This window comes from Lonchura striata, chromosome 27, assembly GCF_050655825.1.
Source record: "Lonchura striata isolate lonStrDom1 chromosome 27, ASM5065582v1, whole genome shotgun sequence".
Lineage (NCBI taxonomy): Eukaryota > Metazoa > Chordata > Aves > Passeriformes > Estrildidae > Lonchura > Lonchura striata.
In genome coordinates this window covers 3,571,008-3,598,453 of record NC_140729.1, presented here as the reverse complement: position 1 = coordinate 3,598,453, position 27,446 = coordinate 3,571,008, and the positions used below count along the sequence as shown (strand labels likewise).

General features: G+C 47.9%; 1 protein-coding gene across 4 annotated transcripts; it reads left to right on the top strand.

The window, feature by feature from the left end:
* The first annotated feature begins 8,535 nt into the window (after positions 1–8,535).
* Positions 8,536–26,299, top strand: ETV4 (ETS variant transcription factor 4). 4 transcript variants are annotated; one of them, XM_085561974.1, is made up of 12 exons: positions 8,536–8,877; positions 9,071–9,164; positions 9,257–9,304; positions 14,508–14,561; positions 15,798–15,894; positions 17,203–17,349; positions 17,777–18,009; positions 19,884–19,958; positions 20,055–20,123; positions 20,491–20,660; positions 22,519–22,620; positions 24,500–26,299. In XM_085561974.1, the coding sequence occupies exons 1-12, from the start codon at positions 8,833–8,835 to the stop codon at positions 24,704–24,706; spliced, it is 1,341 nt and encodes a 446-aa protein (XP_085418100.1). In that variant the 5' UTR covers positions 8,536–8,832; the 3' UTR covers positions 24,707–26,299. The 4 variants fall into 4 exon arrangements, with proteins under 4 accessions (XP_085418100.1, XP_077644453.1, XP_085418099.1 ...); XM_077788327.2 differs by having other exon boundaries at positions 20,488–20,660; XM_085561973.1 differs by having other exon boundaries at positions 9,068–9,164.
* Positions 26,300–27,446: the final 1,147 nt, after the last annotated feature.

The following is a 27,446-nucleotide window of genomic DNA, read 5'->3' as shown; positions in this document are numbered from 1 at the left end:
ATTGGTGGGTTGTGTCTGTTAGAAACACAAATTGGTGTTCAAGGCAGGCATTTCTTCAAATGCCCCACAGACAGCTACAACTCCCTCTTGGCTCCTGGGCAATGCTGGCTCCGTGCTCCAAACTGTTTTCTCACCGTTGTGTTCTTCGTGCTGCTTCGTGCCTCTCCCAGCCTTCCAGACTTTTCCCTGATCCAAAACACTCTGCAGAGTGATAACCTGAGCACCTTTCACTGCCTTTAAGGGGTAACAGATAGAATTTAAGGAGAAATTGCTGTGATTTCTGCCATTGAAACTATCATAAGAAAGCAATTACTGTGATTGCCATGACTACAACCTCCACTGCAACAAAATTTAACCCAGTACTTTCCCCTTCGAGGTGCACTCTCCAGGCTCTAACTCACTGTGTGTCCCCAGTGTCTATGAAGTCTACAAACTGCCTTGCCCCTCTGCAGGTGAGAAACTGAGGCACAGGAGTTGCCAGCTGCCCCAGCTGCAGGCAGGATTGCTGCTGGTCAGTGCCTGCCCCATCTCCTCTGCCAGCTCCAGACCCTGGAGAGCTGCACCCGTGGTCTCACTGCCCTCAGGGATGCTCTGGGACTGGTTACATTTTTGGATTTGTTTCTGAGTTTCATGACAGTGCTGGGAAGTGAAAGTACTATGGAGCTATTTAGTTGTGATTTGAATTTTGTGGTTTATTTCCAAGCTGTTCTCTAAGGGCAATAGGACAGGAGGTTTCCACTACCCACAGACCTTCACTCATGAGACTTGCCAGATTTGAAATATTCAGCTCCAGGTGATTCTCTCCAGTGCAGGTGGTCCCAGTGTGCAAGGAAGTGTCTGGGTAGGTTCCTTGCACCTTTGTGGCCGTCTGAGACACAACACAGACTCTAGAGAGAACAAGTTTGTATCTTGTGAATAAAACAGTCCTTTTAAGCATTCATGACAGCCACTTTTTATAATGTTCTGAATGAGAGAAGACATTTCAGGCACTCTGTCTACAGGAAGGAAGCAATTATTTTATTAGCACTTTGAGAAATTAAATTATGTGAATTATGGCAGAATAAGTTTAGCAAAATGCTATAATGTAAGAAAACAATTAAAAAGAGTTATATAAGGTTGGGTGGCTTCTTTATTCTGATAGAGTGGGCAGTTAATTGATTGTCACGTGGCTATAATGTACCAGAGAGCTGTGAGAGCAAACACAGAGGTCTTTGCTCAGGTGTTGGAGCCCTGGCTGCTGAGAAGTTGAGATTTTCTGTGCTGACAGGCACTGACCCCCAGGAGAACACTGCACTGACCTGAGGCTGTGGAGAAGGCTTCCCAAATGGAGTGATAAAACTAAGATTAGGAGTGTGTAATTTGAATAGAAGTGTATATCACATAGTAAAAAACTTCAGTTTGAAGTTTTAAAATATAGTAATATATATATAACAAAATAGAAGTTCTAAACCAAAAATGAATCTTTCTTCTTTACCTTTTTTTTTCCTTCTTCTTCATAAGTGTAAGTAGTATTGTATAACTAGATTAAAAAATCCACATTACAGAACACAAGTAGTTAGTTATTCAGTTAAAACTAAAAATAATTTAAGTGTCATTTCTTAATTAAACTAAATTAATGAAATTAAAATTAATTAGGATGGGGGAACCTCCAAACTGGGGGACCTCATCTTGGGGGATGAGCAGCAAAATGAGTGCCCAGAGTTCTGCTGCAGCAGAGAAATCACAGGGCTGGGCTGCATCCACCAGGGATCAGCAGCAGTGCCACAGCAGTCATTGTCCCTCCCAGCACTTGCCAGGCCATGCCTGCAATACAGCTTTGAGCCCTGCTACACAAGGGGAAAAAAAAAAAAAAAAATATATATATATATATATATGTAGACAGGTTGGAAAGGGTCCAAAGAAGGGCCACAAAGATGATCCAAAGCCTGGAAAACTGCCACACGAGGAAAGGCTGAGGATGTTTTAAGTCTTGAGGGGAAAAAAAGGCTTAGGGGAGAGTTTGTGACCGTGTTCAGGGTTGTGGAGAACAGCTCCAGAATGCTCAGGGATGGACAGGGAGGAAAGGGATTGCAGAGCAGCCTGCACAGCCCCCAGGGAAAATTCCCATTTTCTGCTCCTGCCCAGCACCCTCTGCAGTCTGTGGTTTACTACCGAGCCTCGCACTCCTTTAGCAGCCTTGCTGAGTTGGAAAATCCTCCTCAGGAGTCTGGCCTAAGCCAGACTGGATGGGAGGTCACAGAAACTCCAAAGGCAGAGCCTTTCCTACCAGCCTCACCAGAGATTCCACAGCCTGAGCAAGATTAACAGGAGGCTGCTGCAGGGACAGCCAAGCTGGCATTGACATGTCACAATGTCACCAAAACCTGTCCAAAAAAACAAATACTGAGAATTGCCTGACTTAGAACCAACAAACTATGAACCAATTCATTTCTCTGGGTTTCCATCGTGCAAGTATCTGAAAAATCTAATAAAATTGATGTGCCATGGAAGGACTTGCTCTGCACAACCCATGTGTGGATGAAATTATTTCTGTGGCACATCCTGTCCAGAATAAAGTAATGCCTTGATTCTCTAACACTAAAAATGTTGTTGAAGAGGTTTTTTTTTGGTCTTTCCCACAGTTTGGGTGACAGCAAGGGTTTCACCCTCCCTCAGACCTTTCACATCAAAGTGCAGCCACTGTGCTGTGTGCTACTGGGAAGCAGCAGGAACAGAGAAAAGGTGTTTTCCCCAGTGAATCCAGTGAGGGGATCTGCTGCTTTTCAGCTTCTTTTTCTCCCATTGAGGTCGGGGTTGAAGATGCTCAAGACAAAAGTTCAAGTTCAGACTCAAATGTTTATTATTTCTTGTCAAGGTTACAATCTCACAGCAGAGAGTTCGGCAGGATTTCACTAACAAGGCACAAAATGGCCAACAACTCTCTCTTGTTACAAGGTCTTTTAAGGCTAAACTATCCAGTTAAGAAGTGACACCTCAATTATTTTCACTTTTAACTCCATAACTGATCAGTCAAAGCCTGCAATGTGGACTTTTCTGTCAATTACACAAAACCACCCAAACCCATGGAGAAGGTGGAGAAGAAGGTGGAGAAGGAAGAAGAAGAAGGAAGAAGAAGAAGGAAGAAGAAGAAGGAAGAAGAAGAAGGAAGAAGAAAGAACCATAAAATCTCCATCTTGTTCTATATATATTACTATATTTTAAACCCTTAAACTCTATGTTTTCCACCCTGTGATGTTACACACTTCTAATCAACTCCACACCCACAATCCCAGTTCTATCATTCCCTTTTGGAAGCTTCTCCAGAGCCTCAGGTCAATGCAGTGTTCTCCTGGGGGTCAGTGCCAGGCAGCACAGAAAATCTGAAACTCTCAGCACCCAAAACTCCAAACAGGGATCTGCAGACACAACACTGAGCCCCTCTTTGCCCCGTGCCAGCAGCTGGGCTGAGCTGGAACTGCTCAGATGAGCTGGAGCTGCTCACAGTGCTTGGCAGGTTTGGGAACCCAGAGCTTCCCTCTGGCTGCCCTGGGACCCTGGCAGGGCTCAGGAACCCCCCTGGACAGAGCCCCCAGAGACACTGGCTGTGATCTCTGTCCATGGAAAAGAGTTTTCAATCTTACAGGATGAATTACCAGCTCTGAGTGTTTGATATAAGTAATAATTAAGTGTGGCACGGGTGCAAAAGTAGAATTTTAGGATTCTAGATTAGGGGTTCAAAGGGGACAAGATGGAGGAAATTGGGTGTGCCTTGTCCTTTTTCTCCTTCTTCATGCCCTCCATGTTTCACTGTGGTGTTGGCATTTTTCTGTTGGTTCAGGCTGGGGACACACTGTCCAACGTAGGTGACAGATATTGGCACGTTCTTGTAAATGCAGCCCAGGGAGTTTGTGGTATTTAATGTTTGTCACATCCCACTGAGGGCAGAGCCCCACACGCTGCCCTGCAGGACAGAGCTGGGCAGGGCAGCAGAACATGTGAGAGATAAACAGAATAAACAACCTGGAAACCAGCACAGACCAATTATGGCTTCTGCTTTGGCAGCGGGGCTGACAGACAGAGACTTTTACAATCTCAGAATCATCAATAGCTCAGATTCCGACAGGCAGGAGCTGCCAGTTTGGGATTTCTGTGTTTGCATCCCCTCCCAGGCAGAGAGGGCTGGGAACAATGGGCAGTTCCAGCCTCAGCACCTCACTCCCCATATTCCTGCCCAAGGAACAACCGGGTACTGAGAGCAGCTGGGCTGATTTCATGCCTGATGTTAAGAAACCTGAGCTCTTCATCCAGCTGTTTATCATTATTTTTATAGAACTGCAGGTCTCTTCATGCTCCGTTCTACAGTACAGAGAGGTTTTTTTCCACCTTTCCGTGTGGCACTTTCTAAGCCATTTGTTATTTGATCCTGTCTGTGTCAGCAGCTCTGGCTGAGAGCTTTACATTACCCCAGCCACAGCTGCTGGGGACTGCAGGGGATGCATCTGAAATTCGGGCTTGGGTTTTCTGAAGCCAGTACAATAAATGGAAACAGCTAAATCTTAGGGGCGGACACGGGAGGGGATTAGGCACAAAGATTAGTCACCAAAATTCACTTGGTGACTAAGAAAAATAAACTGTAAAGCCAGGGAAGAAACACCTCAGGCAGTGTGTGTTCCAATGATGGAATAAATCTGTTGCTAATACTTTATAAGTAAGAATTAGCTTTCTGGTTTATGCATCACATTTGGACTCTTCAAACATTCCACACCTCAAGAAAAAAAAAATAATAATAGAAGGCAATTAATCACCCTGAACATTAATTGCTCACATTTGATTAGCCAGCCTTTGAAAACAAATGTGACAGAAATAGAAAAAGCCATTGATAGCATTGACAGAACATCTCTGTCAGAGAGGAAAATAAAAAAAAAAACAACCAACAAAATTTTAAAATGGCATTACTGCCTGGTTAGTACAAATGGCAGTGGGGTGCAGAAAGGATCACTTGGATTTCCAAACTCCTCAGAGAGGACTCTGGGTGCTGCTGGATCAAGTGGTCCAAGACTTTGTCAGCAGTTTTTATCTAAAGGACTGTATAGATATAATTAAAACTTTATACAGCTTTGTCCCACAGGATTAATGATAGTCAATCAAATATATTAATATAAAATTATTTATTATGATAATGATAGACTAAAAGACCTTAATCAGAGTTTTTTTACTACATAGTACTACATATATACTACATAATACATAGTTTTTTACTACATGGTACCTTAACCAGAGTTTTTTACTACATATAGCTTTTACTACATACATAATATGGATAGCTATAGCTACTGGTAGTGTAGTACACTATTTTTGAAACAATATTGAATATTACATTAAAGCTAGCCAAAACAATTATAGAGATTGATGTTACTCACCCAGACCAACAACTCTTTCACTCGGGCTTTGAGGAGTGAGCTTGAGAGCCATCCCCACTCCAGGGAGGAATCTCCACACACATTCTAAGGAGGTGTTGGAAGAGCTCTGTCAGAAAGTGGGACTGGGCTTCTACAGGGTAAATTGTCAGCTCAGCAGGTAAATATCTGTAATGTCACCTGGGGCTTCCTTCCTCGGGTTCTTCACCAGCTCTGCCACGTTTTCACCTCCCTGGCAGGATGTTCAGCTTCCAGTTGGAACTCTCAGGCAGGTCTCAGCATTACCCAGCACCAAAAGCAGTGTGAATCCCTCCCTTCCCCATCCCCCATGGACAGGTTTGCAAATAGGGTGAAGCTGGAGTTGTTTTGCCCCCACTGTTCTGGGCAGCCTGATCCAGTTCCTGACAGCCCTTTCAATGAAGGAATTTTTCCTAATATCCAATGGAAACCTCCCCTGCACCACCTGAGGCCCTTTGCTCTTTGTCCTGTCACTGCCTGGCAGAGGAGGTGAGGCCCCAGCTCTGCAGCTCCTTCCAGGCACTGCTGGGGAGGCAGAAGCTTCCCTGAGCCTCATTTTCCCCAGCATGAGCCCAGCCCACCCTCAGCTGTTCCTTGTCAGGTTTGTGCTCTGGAGCCTCCAGTGCCTCTGCACAGTGACAGAGCAGTGAAAAGGCAACTGCAGGGATGTGAGAACCCCGGGCTTGTCTGGGGTCTCGTGTGGTGGGAAAGTCTCTCCTCCAACCTGTGCTTCCAAAGAAAGGCTCAGCAGTCTCTGTTGTTCGGTCTCAAGGCAGTTTATTGCAAGTTATCTGAAAGATTTTCTTCTCAGGCTGCTGTGGTTTGCTCCCAGCTCAGGCAGAGGCACACACACACCCTGACATCCTCTCTGACCCCGACTGCTTCTTCTCTCCCCTCACCCAGAGCTGCTGCTGTCTTTTATATGGGACATTATGTGTTACATGGTTACAGTTTTTCCCAATGCCTGTTACCTATATTAAATGGTGCTTTTCTACTCTAAACCAATCTGGGAGTGCCAACATCACCAAGAACATGGAGGTGAGGAAGAAGAAGGAGGAAGAACAAGATCAGCCCACTTTCCTCCATCTTAGAACTTCTGACCCCCATGTACAAAGTAAAAACCCCCCTGTACAAGTGTAAAAACCCCCCTGTACAATACTAAAAAAATTTCCCCTCTGTTTTGTAACTACTTTTACTATACTATCTAACCTTTTGTGACTGCTTGTTCCACCTTCAAAGTTGGTAACTCATTCCATGGATCAAACTCAAAATCACAGCTGTTTCCAGCTGCCTGCTGGGGTCTAAAATGCTCCTGACCAAGGTCTGGAACCTCTAAAAATGTATGAGAGACATTTTGAGTTTCAACACAGGGAGAGTCAAGGCTCCTCAGACATCTACATTCTTGTTCCTGCACTTGGATGGGAAATTAGAACATCACAGAGCAAACAGATCCTACAGCAGAAAATCCCAGCCTGGTCAGAGTTCAGAGCTCAGCCAGGGATGAAAATCAGCTCTCAGGAACAAAATTTCTATTATCCTTTAACTAACAGATAAGTAAGTGTCAAACTACTATTTTTGCTGTGGTATTTTTGGGCAAAAGTGCAAAACATGAGTGTGTGTTGACACTTAGACTTTGTAAGACATTTAAAGTATAAATTTTACAACAATCTTACCAGGGAAAATATTGTCCCACAGCTGTCAAATAAAACTGGACTAAGATAAAATCCCAAATAGACTGCTAGAAATCTTATAGAGCAGAAACAAATCTGGTAAAACTGAAAATCAGATTAACTCACATGCTTCGGTGATTTTCTTAAAGCAGAATCAGTTGGAATTCCACATCTGGAATGTTTGGGGCAGTGGGAGCAGGTGTGCAGATGTGAATTTCCTGGAATATTTGGGGCAGAGGGAACAGGTGTGCAGATGTGAATTTCCTGGAATGTTTGGGGCAGTGGGAGCAGGTGTGCAGATGTGAATTTTCTGGAAGTTCACACATGTGGTTCTGCTCCCATAGGTGTGTCAGGGCTGTGGGTCAGTCAGGCTCCCTGACACAGTGGCCAGTTGTAGCCTATTAGCAGAAATATCAAAATAGACATTAATTAGATAATTAAACTTCACAGACACTCCTTTCACAGCCAGCAGAGTTGTACAGCAAACTGGGAGGGGTGAGATATAGAGAAAACATTAAAAATACAAAGTTCCATTTAGCCTTATGGATAATTTCCCCTTTTCTTTTTCTCTTGAGTACTTATTTCTCTTCCAGGGAGAAAAGAATAAATACTTATTATGTCTTCCAGGACATAACATTCCATGAATTATTATCTTGTAATCACCAGGTCCTGCATGTCACCAATATTTTTTGGAGGATAAAGAGGATTAATAAATGTTAAATAGCATCTTGGAATTTTAAAGGAGAAATTTGGGGGGAAATAACTGGATGCAAGCACATGGCTCAGGAGATAGCATCCGGCATCTGGAAAAGCAAATCCACTTTTTTTAGTGTGCAAATCCCAAGATTAGATTTTTTTTTCTTTTTTTTTTTTTTTCATGTTGCCATCCCTTAACATTTGCACGAGTCAAACTGATTTTGACAGCCAGGATTTTAGTTATTTTCCCTCCTGTTGGATGCGGGAAATTTCTTCCAACTCTTGTTGAAACTTGCTCAGAGCGGAACTGAACGAAGGTGAAGAAGGCTTGGAAATTACCTCGAAGAGGGTTTGGAAAACCTCGAAGAGGGTTTGGAAGTGACCCCGAAGAGGGTTTGAAGACGAGCGGGATGTGCTGGGGCGGGGCAGGGCTGCGCCGGCCGGGTGGGACGCTCGGACCCGCCGGGAGCCGCTCGTGAATGAACTCCGCCGGAATTTCATTTTCTTTATGAATGGGAGCCCCGCGGTGAATGAACGGCGCAGCTCTGCGATCTGATTGGTCCGCCGGGGCAGAGGCCACGCCCACTCGGCCCTGGGTGACGGCCGAGGCGGGCGCTGATTGGCGGGCGTGCCCCGACGCGGAGCTTCATTCACAAATTCGATCAAACAAAGGAGTGGGCGAGCCGGGGCCGTGAGCGCGGGGCCAATGGGCGACCGGCCCCGGGCCCACGGCGGCCTCGGGGCGCGCTCGGGGCGGCTCCGCGGGGGCCGGGGCCACCGGTGATACCGGCGCTGAGGGACGGCTCCGGACGGGACCCGACCCGAGGGGGGCTTCTGTCCCGGGGTTCGTCCCGCCCGGGGCTGCCGGGCTCGCTCCCGCCTCGCATTCCAAGTTTCGGCAGCTGCGACGCGGTCGCCGCCGGTGCCGGGCAGCGGCAGCGATCGCGGTCCTGCCGCCGCTGCTGCGGATCTCGGCCGCCCCGCCAGGCCCGGCCCGGCCCGGCCCCGGTACCCCGCGGATGCCCAGGGAGCGCGGGTAGCGCCCGAGGAGGATGAAGGGGTACCTGGACCAGCAGGTGCCGTTCACTTTCCCGCAGGTGAGTGGCGGCTCCGCCGGGGGGCTCCGGGCCGGTCCCGCTCCTCCCGGGGCTCCGGGCCGGTCCCGCTCCTCCCACGGCCCCGCTCTGACCCGCTCCTCCCGGGGCTCCGGGCCGGTCCCGCTCCTCCCGGGGCTCCGGGCCGGTCCCGCTCCTCCCACGGCCCCGCTCTGACGCGCTCCTCCCGCAGCAGCCCCCGGGCCCGGCGCCGCCCGCCGGCCGAGCCGCGCTGGGCGCTGCGAGGACTCCCGGAGAACCGGACGTGCCGCCGGAGCAGGACTCGGAAGGTGAGGGGGGCCGGGGAGGCCGGGCCGGGACCGGGACCGGGGCCGGCTCCTCCCGGAGCATCCCGCGGTCAGCCCGGCCCCTCTCCCCGCAGAGCTGTTCCAGGACCTGCGGCAGCTCCAGGAGACGTGGCTGACTGAAGGTAGGCTCTGTCCCCGGCTCTGTCCCCGGCTCTGTCCCCGGTTCTGCCTCCGGTCTCCGTCTCCGGTTCTGCCCCGGGCTCTGCCCGCGGCTCTGCCTCCAGTCTCTGTCCCCCCCCGGTCTCTGTCCCCCCGGTCTCTGTCCCCCCGGTCTCTGTCCCCCCGGTCTCTGTCCCCCCGGTTCTGTCCCCCCGGTTCTGTCCCCCCGGGCTCTGTCCGGGCTCTGTCCCCGGCTCTGTCCCCCCCCGGGCTCTGTCCGGTCTCTGTCCCCCCGGTCTCTGTCCCCGGTCTCTGTCCCCGGTCTCTGTCCCCGGTCTCTGTCCCCGGTCTCTGTCCCCGGCTCTGTCCCCCCGGTCTCTGTCCCCCGGCTCTGTCCCCCGGCTCTGTCCCCGGCTCTGTCCCCGGCTCTGTCCCCGGCTCTGTCCCCGGTTCTGTCCCCCGGCTCTGTCCCCCGGCTCTGTCCCTGGCTCTGTCCCCGGTTCTGTCCCCGGTTCTGTCCCTGGCTCTGTCCCCGGCTCTGTCCCCGGTTCTGCCCCCCCGGGCTCTGTCCCCGGCTCTGTCCCCGGCTCTGTCCGGGCTCTGTCCCCGGTTCTGTCCCCGGCTCTGTCCCGGGCTCTGCCCCCCCGATTCTGTCCCTGGCTCTGTCCCTGGCTCTGTCCCCGGTTCTGTCCCCGGTTCTGTCCCGGGCTCTGTCCCCGGGCTCTGTCCCCGGGCTCTGTCCCGGGCTCTGTCCCCGGGCTCTGTCCCCCGGCTCTGTCCCCGGTTCTGTCCCCGGTTCTGTCCCGGGCTCTGTCCCGGGCTCTGTCCCCGGCTCTGTCCCCGGTTCTGTCCCGGGCTCTGTCCCGGGCTCTGTCCCCGGCTCTGTCCCCGGTTCTGTCCCCGGTTCTGTCCCCGGCTCTGTCCCCGGTTCTGTCCCTGGCTCTGTCCCCGGCTCTGTCCCCCGCTCGGTTCCGCTGTCTCGGAGTTGCTTTTGGGGTTTGTCCCGCTCCTCCGCTGTGTTTGCCGGGCTCCAAACAAAAGTGGTTTTCTCAGACTTGCCAGCCTCTGCCTTGTGTCAGCTCAGACTGAATGACACCATTGTGCCGGGCATTTGCTTCTGAATGGGACTTGGCTGCCGGCCCCGATTTCCTGGCTACAATTTTCGCTTCGGGCGATTTGTAGCTGCTTCAATTTTATGCTAATTTGTCACTTATCTTTGTAGGTTGCCAGAACGTTGATATTTTCTTAAACAACAAAGTAGTCTTTTAATTTGCGGAACAAAATGCTTCTATTATTTCTTTTTTTTTCTTTTTTTTTTTTCTATTTTTTTTTTTACTTGTGGGGACCTTGCTGGAATTTACATACTTTTCAGTTTGGTGTCTTAATTGTTTTGACTTTGAACTTCAAGGAAAACTTCGAATGCCAGGGAGTCACATTAATTCCAAGTGAAACTATTTCTAAACATGCTGATTTTGCTCCAATTCCAGTACTACAGATGGTCCGTTTTCTAGAAAATTCAAAACACATCCTCAAGTACAGACTCTTGACAAATATTGAAGTACTTATTGTATCTAGGTACATAAAAATATTTAAATATAATGATGTAAAAATATATATGGCATTTTGAGCAGGGTTATTTCCTCTCGTTTTACCACAAGTGAGGGACAATCTTGTCAAACAATTCTTTTTTTAAGCCTTCAAAAATATATTTGCCAACTAAGTAAGATTATTATTAAGGAAAAAAAATCAGAAGTTTAATGTTCATTCCAAACTGAACTGAAATGAGGTGCTGTGAATCAGGCAGTGTTCCAGGATTGTAAGGATGCAGCAGGAATTACCTGGAGGCTGTTTCAATATGGAAACATCCATGTAACTTTTATCAGAACAGGAAAATTGGTACGAATTGCTGGTCATATAATTAACCTGAGATTGATTTCTTTTAAATCTTAAAAGAACGTGAGTTACCAATAAGTTTGCCTCAAAACTGATTTTTGGTAGACTTTCAATTTTGGATTTTCTGATAATAGTTTGAGCTAAACCGATCAAAGAATTTCCATGGAATCTCTCAGAATATATTTGCCACTAGCAGAGTTTTTGCAGGGTGAGTTTGGAAGTCACTCACAGCCCTGGAGGGACAGAGGTGCTCTGCTCCACCCAGGATTAGTAAATGATAATGCAAAGCTTACTGCATGTTTCTGGAATATAGGCGGAGATTTTTTTAATTATCATTTTTCATGGCTCATAGCATCTAACCAGAGTCCAAGTGAAATCCCTGAGAAATTCAATATGAGTTTTAATAATGTATTTTATTATTTTAGTCTGTGTATCAGGGAACTGGTTTCTCCCATTGTTGCTCCCATGTCCAGACTTGTAACAACAACAACAAAAAAAAATAACCCTCTGAAGAAAAGTATTGCTTTTTTCTATTCACCAGGATGTCAAAATATTTTCCTGAATGGTGAAAATATTTTTTACTAATGTCCTGTATGTTAACATTTGTTCATGAGATGGAAACATCAGATAAAGAGTATCATACTAAACAATGCAGAAGAAATAGAAAACATTAAATATGTTATTTATTATTTTCCTTTACCACATTTACTTTTATTTTAGAAGTTATTTATTTACTTACAGGTTTTGGTGTTACTTTTGAAATGAAAGAGAAACAAACCTAGGAAGGAAGCAAACTAGAAATAAGGCATCAGCCAAAAATGGTCATGAATTTAAAGCAGATATCTATCTGTATAAATGTGTTTATGTGTGTCACTATATGTATTGGTGTGATGTCTGTCATAGGTTTGTTATATTTTTAAAGTATTCTAATAGTGTCAATTAACACTTGATATCTTATTTTGAGAGTCAAAGAATTATTCTGCATATAATTATTCAAAAAGAATTATATGCAGAATATAAAGGCTCTTTTTTTTAAAGGCTCTTAAAAGAAACACACGCTGAAACATCCTGGGCCTGGTTAGTAAAAATCCAGTTTTCCTCTGCAGTTTTTACCAGGATCTGCTGCACTTGGTGAACCTGGATGCTGGTAACTCTATGGAATTAACTTCAAGCCAAATAATTTATAGAAGTGCATCAGCATTCAGAGAAACAAACAAAAAACCCAGATTTCTTTGGAGAAAAGTGGCACAGGCAGGTGCTGTGAAGGAGCACATTCACATCTCCAGGTGTCCTCGGGCAGAAAATTGAAGTTCCAGAGCTCCAGCTCTGGGAAGCTGTGGGGAAATGCTGGGGTCAGGCTTGCAAGAGCAGAGCTGGGTTTAGATCTCTCATTAATTATCCCACTGCTTCCAAGAGCCACTGTGGCTTTGGGGAGAACAGGAAAATACCTGTGCAACCTTGTGGGGTAGGTAGTGAATGTAAAAATTCACAGAATTCACAGAATCCCCAGGGTGGAAGGGACCTTAAAGATCGAGTCCAACCCTGCCCCAACTCCTCAACCAGACCCTGGCACCCAGTGCCAGCTCCAGCCTTGGTTAAACACCTCCAGGGTGGTGACTCCATCACCTCTCCAGTCCCTGCGTATTTCCAAAATTCCCCCAAATTCACAGAATTTACAGGTTGGAAGAGACCTTCAAGGTCATCAAGTCCAAGCCAGCCCCAACTCCTCAACCAAGCCCTGGCACCCAGTGCCAGCTCCAGGCTTGGTTAAACACCTTCAGGAGTGGTGACTCCACCATCTCCTGGTTTTTAGGAATTCCCAAAATTCCCCCAAATTCACAGAATCACTGGGTTGGAAGAGACCTTCAGGATCATCGAGTCCAAGCCAGCCCCAACTCCTCAACCAAACCCTGGCACCTCCAGCCCTGGTTAAACCCCTCCAGGGCCGTGCCCACCTCCCTGGCAGCACATTCCAGTGCCCAGTCCCTCCTGCTGTGAAGGATTCCTTCCTGAATCCAGCCCAAACGCCCCCTGGCACAGCTGGAGGCTGTGTCCTCTTGTCCTGGTGGCCACTCCAGAGGAAATGACCTCGTGGAGATGTTGTGAGTACAAAGGACAGAACAGAATTCCCAGGTTGGAAGAGACCTTCAGGATCATCGAGTCCAAGCCAGCCCCAACACCTGAACCAAGCCCTGCCACCCAGTGCCAGCTCCAGCCTTGGTTAAACACCTCCAGGGGTGCTGACTCCACCACCTCCCCGGGCATTCCAGAACTTTATCACCTTCCTGGAAAAAAACGTTTTACTGACATCCAACCTAAATTTCTCTTGGGGCAGGGTGAGACTGAAATTGAAACTGTCTTCTGGAATTGTCTCTTCAGGCTCTCCTAGCACAGCCTGGAGCTGTGTGCAGACATCACTGCCCAGCAGGCAGGGTGGAGGTTCCAGCCCAGCCCTGCCCTTCATTTCACATCTGTTCTGTGGCTTTCAGCATTTTATTCTCTTGTCACATCACCAGCGATGCCATGGAGAGCCTCAAGGCTGTGCGCTGAGAAGTCCAATTCTGCTCATGCAATGTGATCCCCTGAATTTCTTCTATTTCCACGTTTCTTTTCAAAGATAATTCAGAGAATGAATTTTCTAGGTTTTTTTTCCCTCTGTTCCCCATGTGTTTTTTTTTTTGTTGTTGTTGTTTGTTTTGGGTTTTTGTTTTGTTTGGGGTTTTTTTTGCTTACATTTCCACTTTGTCACACAGGTTATTTGAAGGAACAGCAATTGCAGAGTGAAGGGTTTGGCCAGTTCCATTCTGATTCACCACCCGTTAGTCCAGTGTTACTCCCTGAAGTTTATTTTTGGCATGTCCAGTCTAGTTTAGTTTCAACTGACTGAGATTAGTGGGCTTCCATCCTTTATGTCCCTTAATTTTGACTACATCACCTCTGGTTTAGAGCAGAGAGAATGCAATCACAATCTGTTGTCCACTCTGCAATAACAAAAGCTGGAGGTTTGTCTGTTAGCAGCAGCATTTCTTTCAGCAGCAGTGACAGACTTTATGAAATGACAACAATCTGCTGCAAGCTCTCCCTTCCCTGCAGTAAAAGGGATGTAAAAGTAATTGTTAGAAGTTATAAAACATGGGTAAGTTTTCTCCCAGGACTCACATGTATTCATTAATCCCAAAGGGAAACTGCCCTTAGTCACTAAAACCATCCCAGCAGAAAGCTCAGATCTTTCCTGCAGAGATTTATTTCTGCCTCAGTGCTAATTATGCTGTACAAAGTGCCAAAACTAACTCCTCCCTGCCTCCTTTTCTCCCTCTCTCTCTCTCCTGACAGCTCAGGTTCCAGACAATGATGAGCAATTTGTGCCTGACTTCCATTCAGAAAACTGTAAGTACCATGGGGATGCTCACACCTCCTGGGGGAAAGACAAATCCAAATTCTGCTGCCTTTTCCCTGCCCCAGGCAGTTTCCCCCACTAAACTGGAATTAAACACTTGCACTGGCTGCTCTTGTTTCCCTCCTCTCTCAGAGCTTGCTCTCTGAGCCATATATCTGATTTCTTTCTCTTTTTGACCTAGAACTGAGGAGAGGGATGGGCCCAGTTTCACTCGGAGTGAATCAATGAGTCAGGTGTAATGTGAGAGTCTGTTCCAGCTATTGGGGGCTGGAAAGAATTGGCTGCTCCTAACACATCCAGCTTCTTGACAACCCCATGGAGTTCAGTGTACTGGAGAGAAAAAAAAAATTTCCCCCTGAGACTCAGCTGACCCATCAGCATTTTTAGATGGGCTGTGTCAGGAAAATTAATCCACAAATATCAGAGGTTTATGTCTAAAAAGGAGACAGAGGAGTCCTTTTACTTTATTCCAATAAAGGGAGAGGCCATGGGCCGTTCCCCTGGGGTCTCTCCAATTTTTTGGAGGACACAGCCTCCTCTTTTCTCCTAATTTTCCTTCTCTCTTTCCCCATTGCCTGATGTACTTGAGAGGTTCAGACTTCCCAATATACCTGATACCAGAGATTTCCCTCTAATGTATAACCCTCCCTTTTTAATTTTCAATTCTTAAGGAATTTAGGGTTTTCCCCCATTGTTTCTTTTATCTTTCAATGTCTAATTTCATTTATCAACAAACCTAAAGCTTGCTTGTAAAAGCAAATATCTTTTTCCATTCATCAATCAGTAGCATCCTTTCCATTTTTCCTTTAATGATAACAGTATGGAATTAGCTTCAAGCCAAATAATTTATAGAAGTGCATCAGCATTCAGAGAAACAGACAAAAAAAATTTTCATAAACACCCACATCCTACTTCCTGGTGCTGTAAACTGCAGCCCACACTTGTTATTCATGAAATTCTGTCTGCATCAGGCTCTTGCCATGATCAGTGCACTGAAAATGGAAAGAAACCTTTTTGTTTTGTTTTGTTTTTTGGGGTTTTTTTTCCCCCTGGGCTGTCCCTATGTTCTGGATGAGCAGAGTGGTTTTGGGAACCTCCAGTCCCACTCTCAGGGGTGCTGGACTGTTGGCACAGCAGAGACTCAGCAAAGGGACCCCTGCATTTGGAAATGCCTGACAATCACAGCTCCCCATCAATTCAGTTGGATCTTTCCTTTCTCTCCTCAGTGGCTTTTCACAGCCCTCCTGCCAAGATCAAGGAGGAGCCCCAGAGCCCCTCGGAGCTGTCCTGCAGCCACAGCAGCCAGCAGTGCCTTTATGCCAGGTACGGCCCCAGGAGGGCAGGAGCTGCTCTGAACCCCAGGGCTCTGCAATCCCTGGCACTGGAGGGGTGCCAGCAGTGCCAGCACTGCCCAACAGTGCCCAGCAGCTCTGCCCACTGCCCACGGGGCAGCTCAGGCCTGTGAACATCAGCTCTGCCTTTGCCTCCATTTATTCTCCCTTTTTATTCTCCCTTTTTTTTCTCCCTGTTTATTCTCCCTGGCCCTCAGCCATCCTCACGCTCAGCAATATTGATATCTACCACATGCCCGTGCCCACTGTTTTCCAAAATCTGTCCCACTGCCCTTGCCTGAGCTGTGGCTCCTCCAGCAAAGCCCTTCTAAAGGGTTGCTGCTGTCAGTGAGCAGGGAGGCAGCAAAGGTTTGAGCTGGGGGCTTCTGGCCCAGGGGGCTGCACAGGGGCACAGCACGTTTGATATTTTCCAGATTTGGAAAGCCAGGTGTCTGCTAAGGAAGGCAGGAACCTCCCTTAAAATGGACAGTGTAGAACTCCTCCCTCCAAATTAATATAATTTTCAAATTAAGGGTCTCTCAGCAAAGATATATGAATAGGAATAACAGTTTTTTATTAGAAAAGTTAAAAATATAAATGCAATAGTACAAAAAAAAAAAAAAAAAGAAAAAAAGAAAATAAACCAGTGCCAGAGTCAGAGCAGGCCCTGTCCCCTGTGTGTCAGGGAGGTGGCTCAGCCCCATCCCAGGGGGGCTCAGCCCTCCTGCAGTGCCAGCTGTGCTTCTGCTGGAGCAGGATCCTGCACAAGGGGGGAGTTTTCCTTGGAGCTCCAGGGCTGGGGGAGATGGGCCTGGGCTCCTCTGGGAATGCAGTGGGGAAGGAAGCTGCTCCTCTGGGAATGCAGGGGGAAGGAAGCTGCTCCTCTGGGAATGCAGGGGGAGGAAAGCTGCTCCTCTGGGAATGCAGGGGGCAAAGGCTGCTGTGCTGTTCCCAGGTCAGATTGGATCCAGGTAGGAATGCTTGGCTCCTCTCCTGGTCAGAACATCTCCCCATGGATGATGGAATTTTCTCAGCCATGCAGGGACACTCAGTGGCCATGAAGAGAAGATAATTAATAATTAATGGCCCATTAACAGCAGAGATCTGGAGGGAGGATTGGCTGTGGGAGAGATAAAGCAAACTGCCCAGTAACAGAGGACACCTGCCCCAGCTCTGACAGATGGTGATAGAGCACACACCCCCAGCCACATCTTGCAGCCCAGGACTGAGATGTTCCAGATGCTGCCACGAGTCCCTCTTGGAGAACTGAAATGCTGCAATATCTCTTTGGCTGTTCCAGTGCCTATGACCAGCTCAGAGAGTCCCCCAGCCCCGGAGTCCTGACCCAGCCACCACTGCAGCAGTTCCCCAGACAGGACAGGAGGTTCCTGAGCCCTGCAGGGCCACCCCGCTCCACATCCAGCTGTGGATTCCTCAGTGAGAACAGGTGAGTTGGAGGAGGAGGATGAGGCAGCCACTGGCAAGGATTTCCCTCCTTGGTGGTGGAAGGAGGAAGGGCTGCAGCATCCAGGTGAAGGGCACAGGATCCCCTCCTGTGGCTCCCACCTCTGCTGCCTGGCTGTGAGGTCCATGCCCTTCACCCTGCCAGCTCCTGGGAGGGCTGGGCTGTGGGGCAGCTTCCCCTGGCACCATCCTCCCCTGGGGTGTCACCCTCCTTGTGCCAGCCACCGTGGACCCCTGCAGCTGCACAAGGGGCTGAGGAGGTGCCTGTCCCTCCTGAAACCAGAGGGCCCAGACAGCAGAAACCAGGGCTGAGACCAGAGGGTTCTCCACAGGCTCAGGGGAATCACCCTTTGTTTCTGGGGCTGCAAATTCTCAGGGAAGCAGCTGTCTCACACCCTCTCCCTTCTTAGCTCTGCCTATCAGCCACCTCTGGAGATGTGCCATTCCTTCCCACCCTCCCAGGAAGACTCCATTGCCTACCAGTGCCAGCTGCCCAAGCCCTGCCTCCAGTACCCCCAGCAGGGCTTCAAACAGGAGCAGCACGACCCCCAGTACGAGCAAGCAAAGCAGGCAGGCAGCAGGCAGCAGCTCCCAGCAGCTGGGCTGGTCAAGCAGGAGCAGCTGGATTACCTGTACGAGCCAGGTAGGCAGAACTGCCCCTTCCTGACTGCATGAACACCATCAGTGGGGTCAGCAGCTCCTTGGGGAGCATCCAGCTGGATGCAGTGCTGCTCTCTGAGCTCTGCAGCAGCACTGCTCGCTGTCAGCAGCACGTGCTGCCTGGGTACCTGGCAGCTAAAACAGTTCTGTCTGTTCACTGCCTCCAAAATAAGGCTGGGACACTCACCATGCTCTGGTGTCAGATTGTATTCCAAACTGAAAAAGACTTTCTGGGACAGAGCTGAAAGCTTTAGCAAGATAGGAGGCAGAAGGGGATGTTCAATCCATGCAAACGAGATAAAAGCATCCCCACCCCAAGGGAGTCAGTAGCCAATAATGAGAATCTCAAAATTCGTGATTAGCCCACACACAACATCAGAAATGAAGAAAAGGCTGTTTCCAGTCTCACAGGGAGTTTTTGTTTTCAGGGGTAATCGTGAGCTGGAAGGTTGTAGGAAGTAAGTGAGGTCAGCTTTGAAGAAATCATACCAAAAAGAGCAACAGAAAGGAAGGAATCAAATATGCTGGAGCTTGGACAGAAAAACTGTCCTGGATCCTTGCAGCAGAAGCCCCTCTGAGCACAGAGCAAAGGGGCTCTGGGTGGGCTCAGCTCAGTGCCAGGGTGCTGCTTGGTATCCTCTGAAGATCTGCTACTTCCCATGGAAACAAGGCTCAGAGAACAGAGATGTCAGGGGATGACAAGAGAAAAACGTTAGTGGTGCCAAAAATAGCTCTTTAGATGCCAGATATCTCCACCAGGTGATCCTCTTATTTTTCCATAAGGGATAAATCTTATTTTTCTGGAAAATCTCTCCAAAGACTCACTACCCTGAGATCACAATACCCTCTTTCCAGAGGGAGTGATACTTCTGGTTTCCTGGTATTTCAAAGGACATCTTGAATTTTTTCCTTTAGCAGAAATAAACACAAGAATAAAAAGCTCCTATGAGGGTATCACTGTGGTGATATTGGAATTACAATTTCACTGGGTCCTTCTGTTCAGAAAATGTGCAAGCCCAGAAGCTGGGAATGTGCTTTTTGTGAGAGTAGTTTATGGCTGTAATAACACCCAGTCTGTCAGCTGAGAGTTCTCTTCCCTGAGCATCAGCAAAATATCTGCTGGCAGCAATGGCCAGGCACAGGTGTGAGAGGGAAGTGTAACATAAACCTTTGCAAAGCTCCCAGTTACAGCTTCTGTTTCAGCTCTGTACAGTAAATAAATTTGATTCAGAAAACACAAGGTACAGAAGACACAAATTGCAGTGCACAGACAGCACTATACACAGAGAATCAGGAAAAGACTTCCTGCTTGTTTTTAAAAAAGCCTGATTTTTCTTTTATATTTTCTAAACTGTTTATGGGAATGCTCCCCCATGATGTGAAAAAGCCAGGGAGACTTGAGACATCTGAAATGACATTTGTGAGACTCTGCAGAAACATTCAGATGCTACTGCTCTCCAGTCACCATCATCATCACAGTACCCCTGGGAAAATGTAAAACCTTCTTAGCTGGGAAAGCAGCAGCAAAGTGTGTAGTTATCTTAAACTAAGGTGAGAGAGGGTTCCAGTTTAGCCTACTGTCCATGGTTTTGTATACAAGTGAGGTAGAGGTGACTGGCTGCTTCTCCTGGCTATCTGAAGGATGGTGTGTGATGGTGCCACAGCAACTGACTGCTCTAATTCATGACGGGAAGGATAATGCCAATGAAGCTGTGGTTAGCAGTCTGACAGTCACCTTTAGGAGGGCTCTAAGAGGACCTTGGTTAGACAGCTGCACTCACCTATCCACCTTTACAGAGCAAGATAATTCTGCCACCTGTGCTTTTCAAAAAAATGAGTTTGTTAATTGTTCTGTAGATGTTCCTGACTGTCCTTCCATGTACATAAATGCTGAGAGTTTTCCAAGCCATTCAAATACAGAAGATCCATTAGGTAAGAGATGCAGGGACTGTCTTCTCCTCCCTGTACAGAACCACCCTCTGCTGCTACCCTGGCTGCTCTGACTGCTGATGTTCCTTTCTCTTTCAGGCTGCAGCTATGACAAACAGATGAGGTCCTTTATGGATGATGTCTGTGTTGTTCCAGAAAAATTTGAAGGTTGGAGAAAGTATGGCTTGGAGTTTTGGTGTAAGACAGGGTTATTCATCACCTTAGCCAGCCCCTTGACTAGCGCCTACAGAGTTCATTACTGTGCTCTTGCTGTGTGTTGGTACCCAGCTTTTTGGTATCCCAATTTTTTGAGTTTCTTAGCAGCAACCAGGCCTAGCATAAGTAGCTCAGTTGTGACTTATACCAGAGCTGCTCTCGGAAGAGCTGCTTGTCAATTTGGCACTGTTGTATGTGAACTTAAAAATTCCAGGTAAACATTTTGAAACTGTAAAATGTGCTGCTTTTTTTCTTTTTTTTCCCCCGGTTGTTTTAGCACTGTTCTCCTTGGAGATGTCTTGTTTGTTCTTCTCAGCAGGAGACATCAAGCAGGAAGGTGGAGGGTACCGGGAAGGACCCCCCTACCAGAGACGGGGCTCGCTCCAGCTCTGGCAGTTCCTCGTGGCTCTCCTGGACAACCCCACCAACTCCCACTTCATTGCCTGGACTGGCAGAGGAATGGAGTTCAAGCTCATTGAGCCAGAGGAGGTGAAACCATTGAGGTTCTCTACAGGCTCAGGGAAATCACCTGTTGTTTCTGGGGCTGCAAACTCTCAAGTGGCTTTTCCTCTGCCCTCTGAAGCTTTTGCTTGCCAGTGGTACTCACTAGACCCTGCAGCAAGTCAAGGATTTTAAAAGAGGTCAAAACACTTGAGTGACACAAATATCAGGTTTAAGAAAGGCTGCTTGTGTGTAAGATTAGAACCTCAGCTATGCAGTGTGTCAAATTATCCACAGCCTTCATTTCCCTGGGTACTTCACTCTCAAGATTGCAGTGACCTGTGCTGTCTTGTCATGCTCCATACTTGACACTGAGGTTTGGAGTTTCAAACCCTACTGATTGCAGAAGTTTTCATAAGATATGTCCTAATCTATCTTTATTTCAAAATTACTTTCACTGAAGTGTAATTTCAAATGCTGCCATGTTCCAAAAAATCCAGTGATACTGGATTTTTTGGTATCTGGGAGAAGTGTCCATAATATCTGTTCATATCTTGTTCTAATTAGAGCTGCATTTAGCACTGGTCTTGCTACATACCAAAATTTATGGGCATTTTCAGTGCAGACGAGTTGTCTTGACAGATTGACATTGGCTTACAACAGACTTCTGAGTCTTATGGATAAAGCTGAAAATTGTCTGGGAGTGGAAAGGCACAGGTCTCTTCCAGTGTGCTCCCTCATGCTTGGTCTCCTGATAAACATGGAACCCTTGAAAATTAAGTGTAACATAGGAAAAAGCCCTGTAGCATCCTCAAGCTTTCAGAGTACTGGAGAGTGAGGAGCAGTGGTGACACCAAATGAGCTCTGTAGTGGGAAGAATTTCTCCATGATACAGAATGCTTGAGTTCTAGTCATGCTTCAAAGCTGCTCAATTATTGATGAGTCTATTATTGGAATTTTTGTATGTGTCATGGTACCATCAGTGAAAAGAGAACCAGCTGGATGATGTTCTTTTCTCTTGGGCTGGAGTCTTGGTTTGACAAGACAGGTGCCTTCCTTGAAATTGAAAGTGTAAATCCCCTCCCTCTGAATTATTATAATTTTTAAATTAAAAGGTCTCAGGCAAAGATATGGGAATAGGAATAACAGTTTTTTAATAGGAAAATTTAAAATATAAATGCAATAGTACAAAAAAAAAAAAGAAAACAAACCACTGCCAGAGTCAGAGCAGGCCCTGTCCCCTGTGGGTCAGGGAGGTGGCTCAGCCCCATCCCAGGGGGGCTCAGCCCTCCTGCAGTGCCAGCTGTGCTTCTGCTGGAGCAGATCCTGCACAAGGGGGGAGTTTTCCTCTGGAGCTCCAGGGCTGGGGGAGATGGGCCTGGGCTCCCCTGGGAATGCAGGGGGAAGGAAGCTGCTCCTCTGGGAATGCAGGGGGAAGGAAGCTGCTCCTCTGGGAATGCAGGGGGAAGGAAGCTGCTCCTCTGGGAATGCAGTGGGAAGGAAGCTGCTCCTCTGGGAATGCAGTGGGGAAGGAAGCTGCTCCTCTGGGAATGCAGGGGGCAAAGGCTGCTTGCTGTGCTGTTCCCAGGTCAGATTGGATCCAGGTAGGAATGCTTGGCTCTTCCACCTGGGCAGAGCATATCCCCATGGGATGATGGAATTTTCTCAGCCATGCAGGGACACTCAGTGGCCATGAAGAGAAGATAATTAATAATTAATGGCTCATTAACAGCAGAGATCTCCTGGAGGGAGGATTGGCTGTGGGAGAGATAAAGCAAACTGCCCAATAACAGAGGATACCTGCCCCAGCTCTGACAGATGGTGATAGAGCACACACCCCCAGTTAAATCTTTCATCCTAAGTCAGCTGGGCTCACTGGCACTGCCTCTTGGTGCTGTGCTTGCAGGTGGCCAGGCTCTGGGGCATCCAGAAGAACCGTCCAGCCATGAACTACGACAAGCTGAGCCGCTCACTGCGCTACTATTACGAGAAAGGGATCATGCAGAAGGTCAGTCTGCAAAGTAGGAGAAAACTTTATGCTTGAAGTGATGCTCCTCTCGTTTGAGACAAGTCCTGGACAGAATGTCCTTGAGCTAGCTGTGGGAAATGGTAAATGTAAGAGGATTTTTAGAAAGCTGGGAAAACAGGCCTTAGAAACAGAAAAAACAGAATACTTAGAGCTAGCTGCAACTGCAAAGTCAGTAAATAGAAAAAGAATATGAAAAATAATATGCTTTATCATATTACAGTGTATAGCAAGCAAGGACATGAAACAATAGCTTGAGTTTTAGGCTTGGCTAAGATAGACCTTAAGCCTGCAGGAAAATATGCTTAGCAAGAGAGGAGGAGGTTTTAAGCTTAATAGTGGAGTATTGTGTATTTGTTAATAGAAAGCAAACAGCAAGAATTTTGTGAAGGAGGTGAATATGTGCTTTTAGTGATTGGCTAGATCAATTGTCTGTGAGCTTTAGCAACATGCTCTTGGCTAGAAAGTTCTTTAAATGTTATGTAACAAAGACATCTTTGGCTGCTGGTAGCTGTACATGAGCTTTTGCCATCTTGCCATTGTCTCAGCCATGTAATGAGGCTGATGCTGCAATAAAGCTCAGGGAATATCCCCCAGCAGTCTTGTCCTGTTAGTGAAAACAAACTCCAAACAAACTAGCCAGGCATCCCAGGCTTGCTTTCCCGAAAACTTCTCTTTGCTGTAGTTCAGTGGAGAAGATGTGAAGGAGCTGAATTTAGGCAAAGCATGAGAAATAAAACAAATGGGGGGTGGGGGGGAGGAATTAGGGTTTCTTTCTTTTTTCTGTGTATTTCTGCAGTCAGGAGAGTTGGAATTTATGCAGCTTCAAGGAGATAGAATCAGTCCTTCCTCTGGTGAGGGAAAGGCTGCCTGGAACTTGGTCCTGTGTGGTGGGGATGGTCTGTGGCACACCCAGGGCCCTGGAGAGATAATTGGGAGCGGAACTGTCTCAGTACAGACTGCTCAGGGACTGCTGCTGCTGTTGTTACCTGGACAGAGAGTGTCAGCTGGCAGCATCTCAGCTCCCAGGAGCTGTTCCAAGGGAGGTCAGAGCAGCAGAGAAGCAAGGGGACAGCACAGGGAAAAATGTACAGCTCTGACACATCTGTCTTGGTTTGAAAAGACAGGAGTCTGTGAAGGAAGGCAAGAGCCTTCTGTGAAATGGAAAAGGTAAACCCCCTCCCCCTGAATTAGCACAATTTTAAAATTAAAAGGCTCTCAGGCAAAGATATGGGAATGGGAATAACGGTTCTTTACTAGGAGAAAAACTAAATTAAAAAAAAATTGTAATTAGTACAAACAAAACTAGTGATAGAGTCAGAAACCTGACACCCTGAGGAGTCAGGGTGTTGGGAATAGTCCAGTTAAATGGTGGCTGCTCCTCCTGGAGGGGCAGATGAAATGCTGCTGGAGTGGGGATCTGGAGAAGGGTGGAGTTTTCTCTGAAGGTCTGATGATGGAGGAGTTGGGCCTGGTCTTCCTCTGGGAATCCAGCGGGGGAGAAGTTGCTCCTCTGATAATCCAGCTAAGAGGCTGTTCTGATGCCCTAAAAAATGCTGATTTTATGCAGGTAGGGCTGCTTGGCTCCTCCCTCTGGGTGGAGCATCTCACAATGGGATGATGTCACTTTACCAGTCATGCAGTGAGTCATTAATGGCCCATTAACAGAAGATATCTCCCCGGAGGGAGACATTGTTCTTGGAAGAGATAAGAAAACTGCCCAACCTCCAAGAGATGGCAATAGAATACATGCTGATCTTACAAGCCAGGACATCTCAAGGGCAGGCAGATGTCTTTGCAAGCCTTCCCTGGTGCTGCCCCTGGGCCAGCAGCACTCAGCTGGCTGATCTCACCCCTGCAGGTGGCCGGGGAGCGCTACGTGTACAAGTTTGTGTGTGAGCCCCAGGCCCTGTTCTCCATGGCCCTCCCCGAGCAGCGGCCGGCGCTGAAGGCGGAGCTCAGCGAGGAGGACACAGTGCCCCTGTCCCACCTGGGGGACAATGGCTCCTACCTGCCAGAGCTTGGCAGCTTCCCTCCACAGCTCTACAGCAAAGGCTACACCTACTAGCACTGCTGGGAGCACTGGGAGATGGCTGGTTGGTGTTCTGCTGGTGGCAGCATCTGTTCGGGCCGGCACCGAGCTCTGCATCCCCGCTTTGGGCAGCACGAGTGGAAAATCACCTGACAGCAGACAGGGCTCCTGTGTGCTTGTGATAAAACTCTCACTGTGTCAGGATGGAGCTCGTTCTCAGCTGTGCAGACATCTCAGCAGCAGATCAGGTGATTGGTGCCTCTAGAGGTACCAAACCTGTCGCTATCCCCTCATTGCAGAGGGAGGGGATGCTGTCCCACCAGGGCTTTTTTCATTAAGAAAAATGAGAAAAATTATGAGAATGCTACAATGCTGCTGCTGAGTCATTCCTCCTGTACATGTCCAGAAGCTGTGCATGACCTGCTTTCGGCTCTGACCAGAGGAACTCGCTCTGAAAGGCCACTCAAGCCTTCTTCCCAGGATGGCTGCAGGACAGTGGTCACAGATCTTGTGCCTTCCTTGAGGAATACTCATTGTCTTGTGCATGCTCCTGCCTTATCACCTCCTTGCTCATGCCAGGAGTTCCTGGGATCCAGGCGCTCTGAGCAGGATACATGGCCCAAAGGCGTTTAGGGGAACCACAGAGGAGCTTGGGCTGGGGCACAGGTCAAACCACTGCCTCGTTCAGGTAGAGGGATTGTGGGAAGCAGCAAGGCCTGAGACACAGCTCAGTGCAGTGGTGTGGCTTTGCCAAGCTGAAAATCTTCCTCAACAAACAGTCTCAGGATATTTGAAGAGCTGCCAGGCTCTTGAGTGTGCCCATCCTGGGCTTGGCTAGAGAATTGTTTGAGGCAAGAAGTGTGACTAAATTTAATCACACCTGGTGAAGGTGTGATTTAAAAATGTACAAAGTAATCTAATCTATTAATATAGGAATTCAGACTTAAACTCCACAGATATTTGCATGTTTGAGGGGAATTCAGATGTGTTGAAAAGGCAGCTCTATCTGCAGTCCAATGCAACACCTGCAACTTAAGTAAACTGGCAGGTTTTCCACAACAGTAAATGTTTATAATGGGTACCACATCCTTATTAAGAGGTGTTTAATTTTTTAATTAGCAGCTCTACCGTGCTCCCAGTTAGACAAGGAGCAGTACAGTGTACCCATACAGAAAAAGTCTGTTTCCATTGCTTTAGATTGATGTTTCAGCTGCTGAATACAGAGCATTGCCAATCCTGCCAGCATGATAGCCTGTAGAAAAAAATCCTGTATATTGACTGAAAGCCTGATTTCCCCTGATGACTGTCCCCTGCATGGCTAATGCCAACCCTCCCAGCCTCTTCCCTGAGTGCAAGAGCCATGGAAGGCAGCGTTCCCTGCCTGAGGAGAGGCCAGGCACTCAGAGCAGATTGCTCTGCTGATGCCTTTGCAGGCCCTGTGCAGACTTGGTGCTCTGACAGTTCCTGACCCTCCTGCCTTGCCCTGCACCTCCCTGGCCAGCACAGCTCCTGTGGGGTCCCAGAAGGGTGAAGGGGAACCCTTACTCTGGTATAAGCTGCCTTTACTATCTATGAGTGTAAAAATACTATCATTAATAAATTGGCCTGGCTTTGGCCAGTGCAAGCTCACCGAGTGCTCCTCCTTTACCTGCTGACCTTGCTTTGCACCTCCCCTTGGCACCAGCTCACAGCTTTGATACTTCCACCTGGACTCCCAAGGACTTGACATTTATCCTTTGGGCCACCCCTCTGCCCTTCCTTCCAGAACAGGAATTCAGGGAGTGAGTTCACACATTTCAGTGCAATTTCATTCAGGTTTCTCAAGTCAGGGCAACAGATGAACAGCCACAGAGCAGCTCCAGCAATCAGAAGGTAATGCTCCCCTCCTTGAGGAGCAGTGACCTCCAAAGCTCAGAGATTCATGATCACCAGATCAGAGGAGTCAATAAATACACTGACATTTCCCGTTCGGCTGGAGTGAGAGGCAGCTGGGATGGAAGTTATAGGCAAGAGTCCAAAAGTTTTTCTGCTGCTCCTGAAAATGAGCAGGAGCTTCCAGGAGGGAGATAAACAGCTCACATAAAACTCCATAAAACACTCCGTAAGAAGCTTCCACAAGTCAGAGACTAAGGAAGAACTTGTGCCTATTCCTAAGCACCCATCTTCTACCTGCCTTTTAAATCCCCTCCAGGGTGGTGACTCCACCACCACCTTGGGCTGCCTGTGCCAATGACTGACAACCCTTTCAACGAAGAATTTTTCCTAATACCCAGTCAAAACCTCCTCTGGCACTACTTGAGGCCATTTTTTTGGCTTATCTCTGGTTGCCTGGGAGATGAGGCCAACACCCACCTGGCTCTAACCTCATGTCAGGGAGTTGTAGAGAGTGAGATGGTCCCTCCTGAGCCCCTCAACTGCTCCTCATCAGACCTGTGCTCCAGACCCTTCTGAGAGAGATTAAAATAGTTAATGGCTCAAACTGTTAAAATCACCCAAGGGCTTTGCCCATTGTAGCCAAGAAGTAATTGCACCAAAGCCCACTCCACTCCCCTTAATAGGATTTCTGGCAGGAACTTCAGATAAAATAAAGCTGGCACTATTGCCCAATTATCTCAGGTCTAAGGAGAAGTTAACAAGCTTGGGAGAAGAATGTATCCACCCAACCCAGCAGCTGTGCTGGAAATTTGCTCTCACTGGGCTCAGCAGGGGTGCACGGCCCAGACTCATTTGCTGTGGCCAGATTTGTACATTCTTCCCCCCAGGCAAAGGGTGAGGA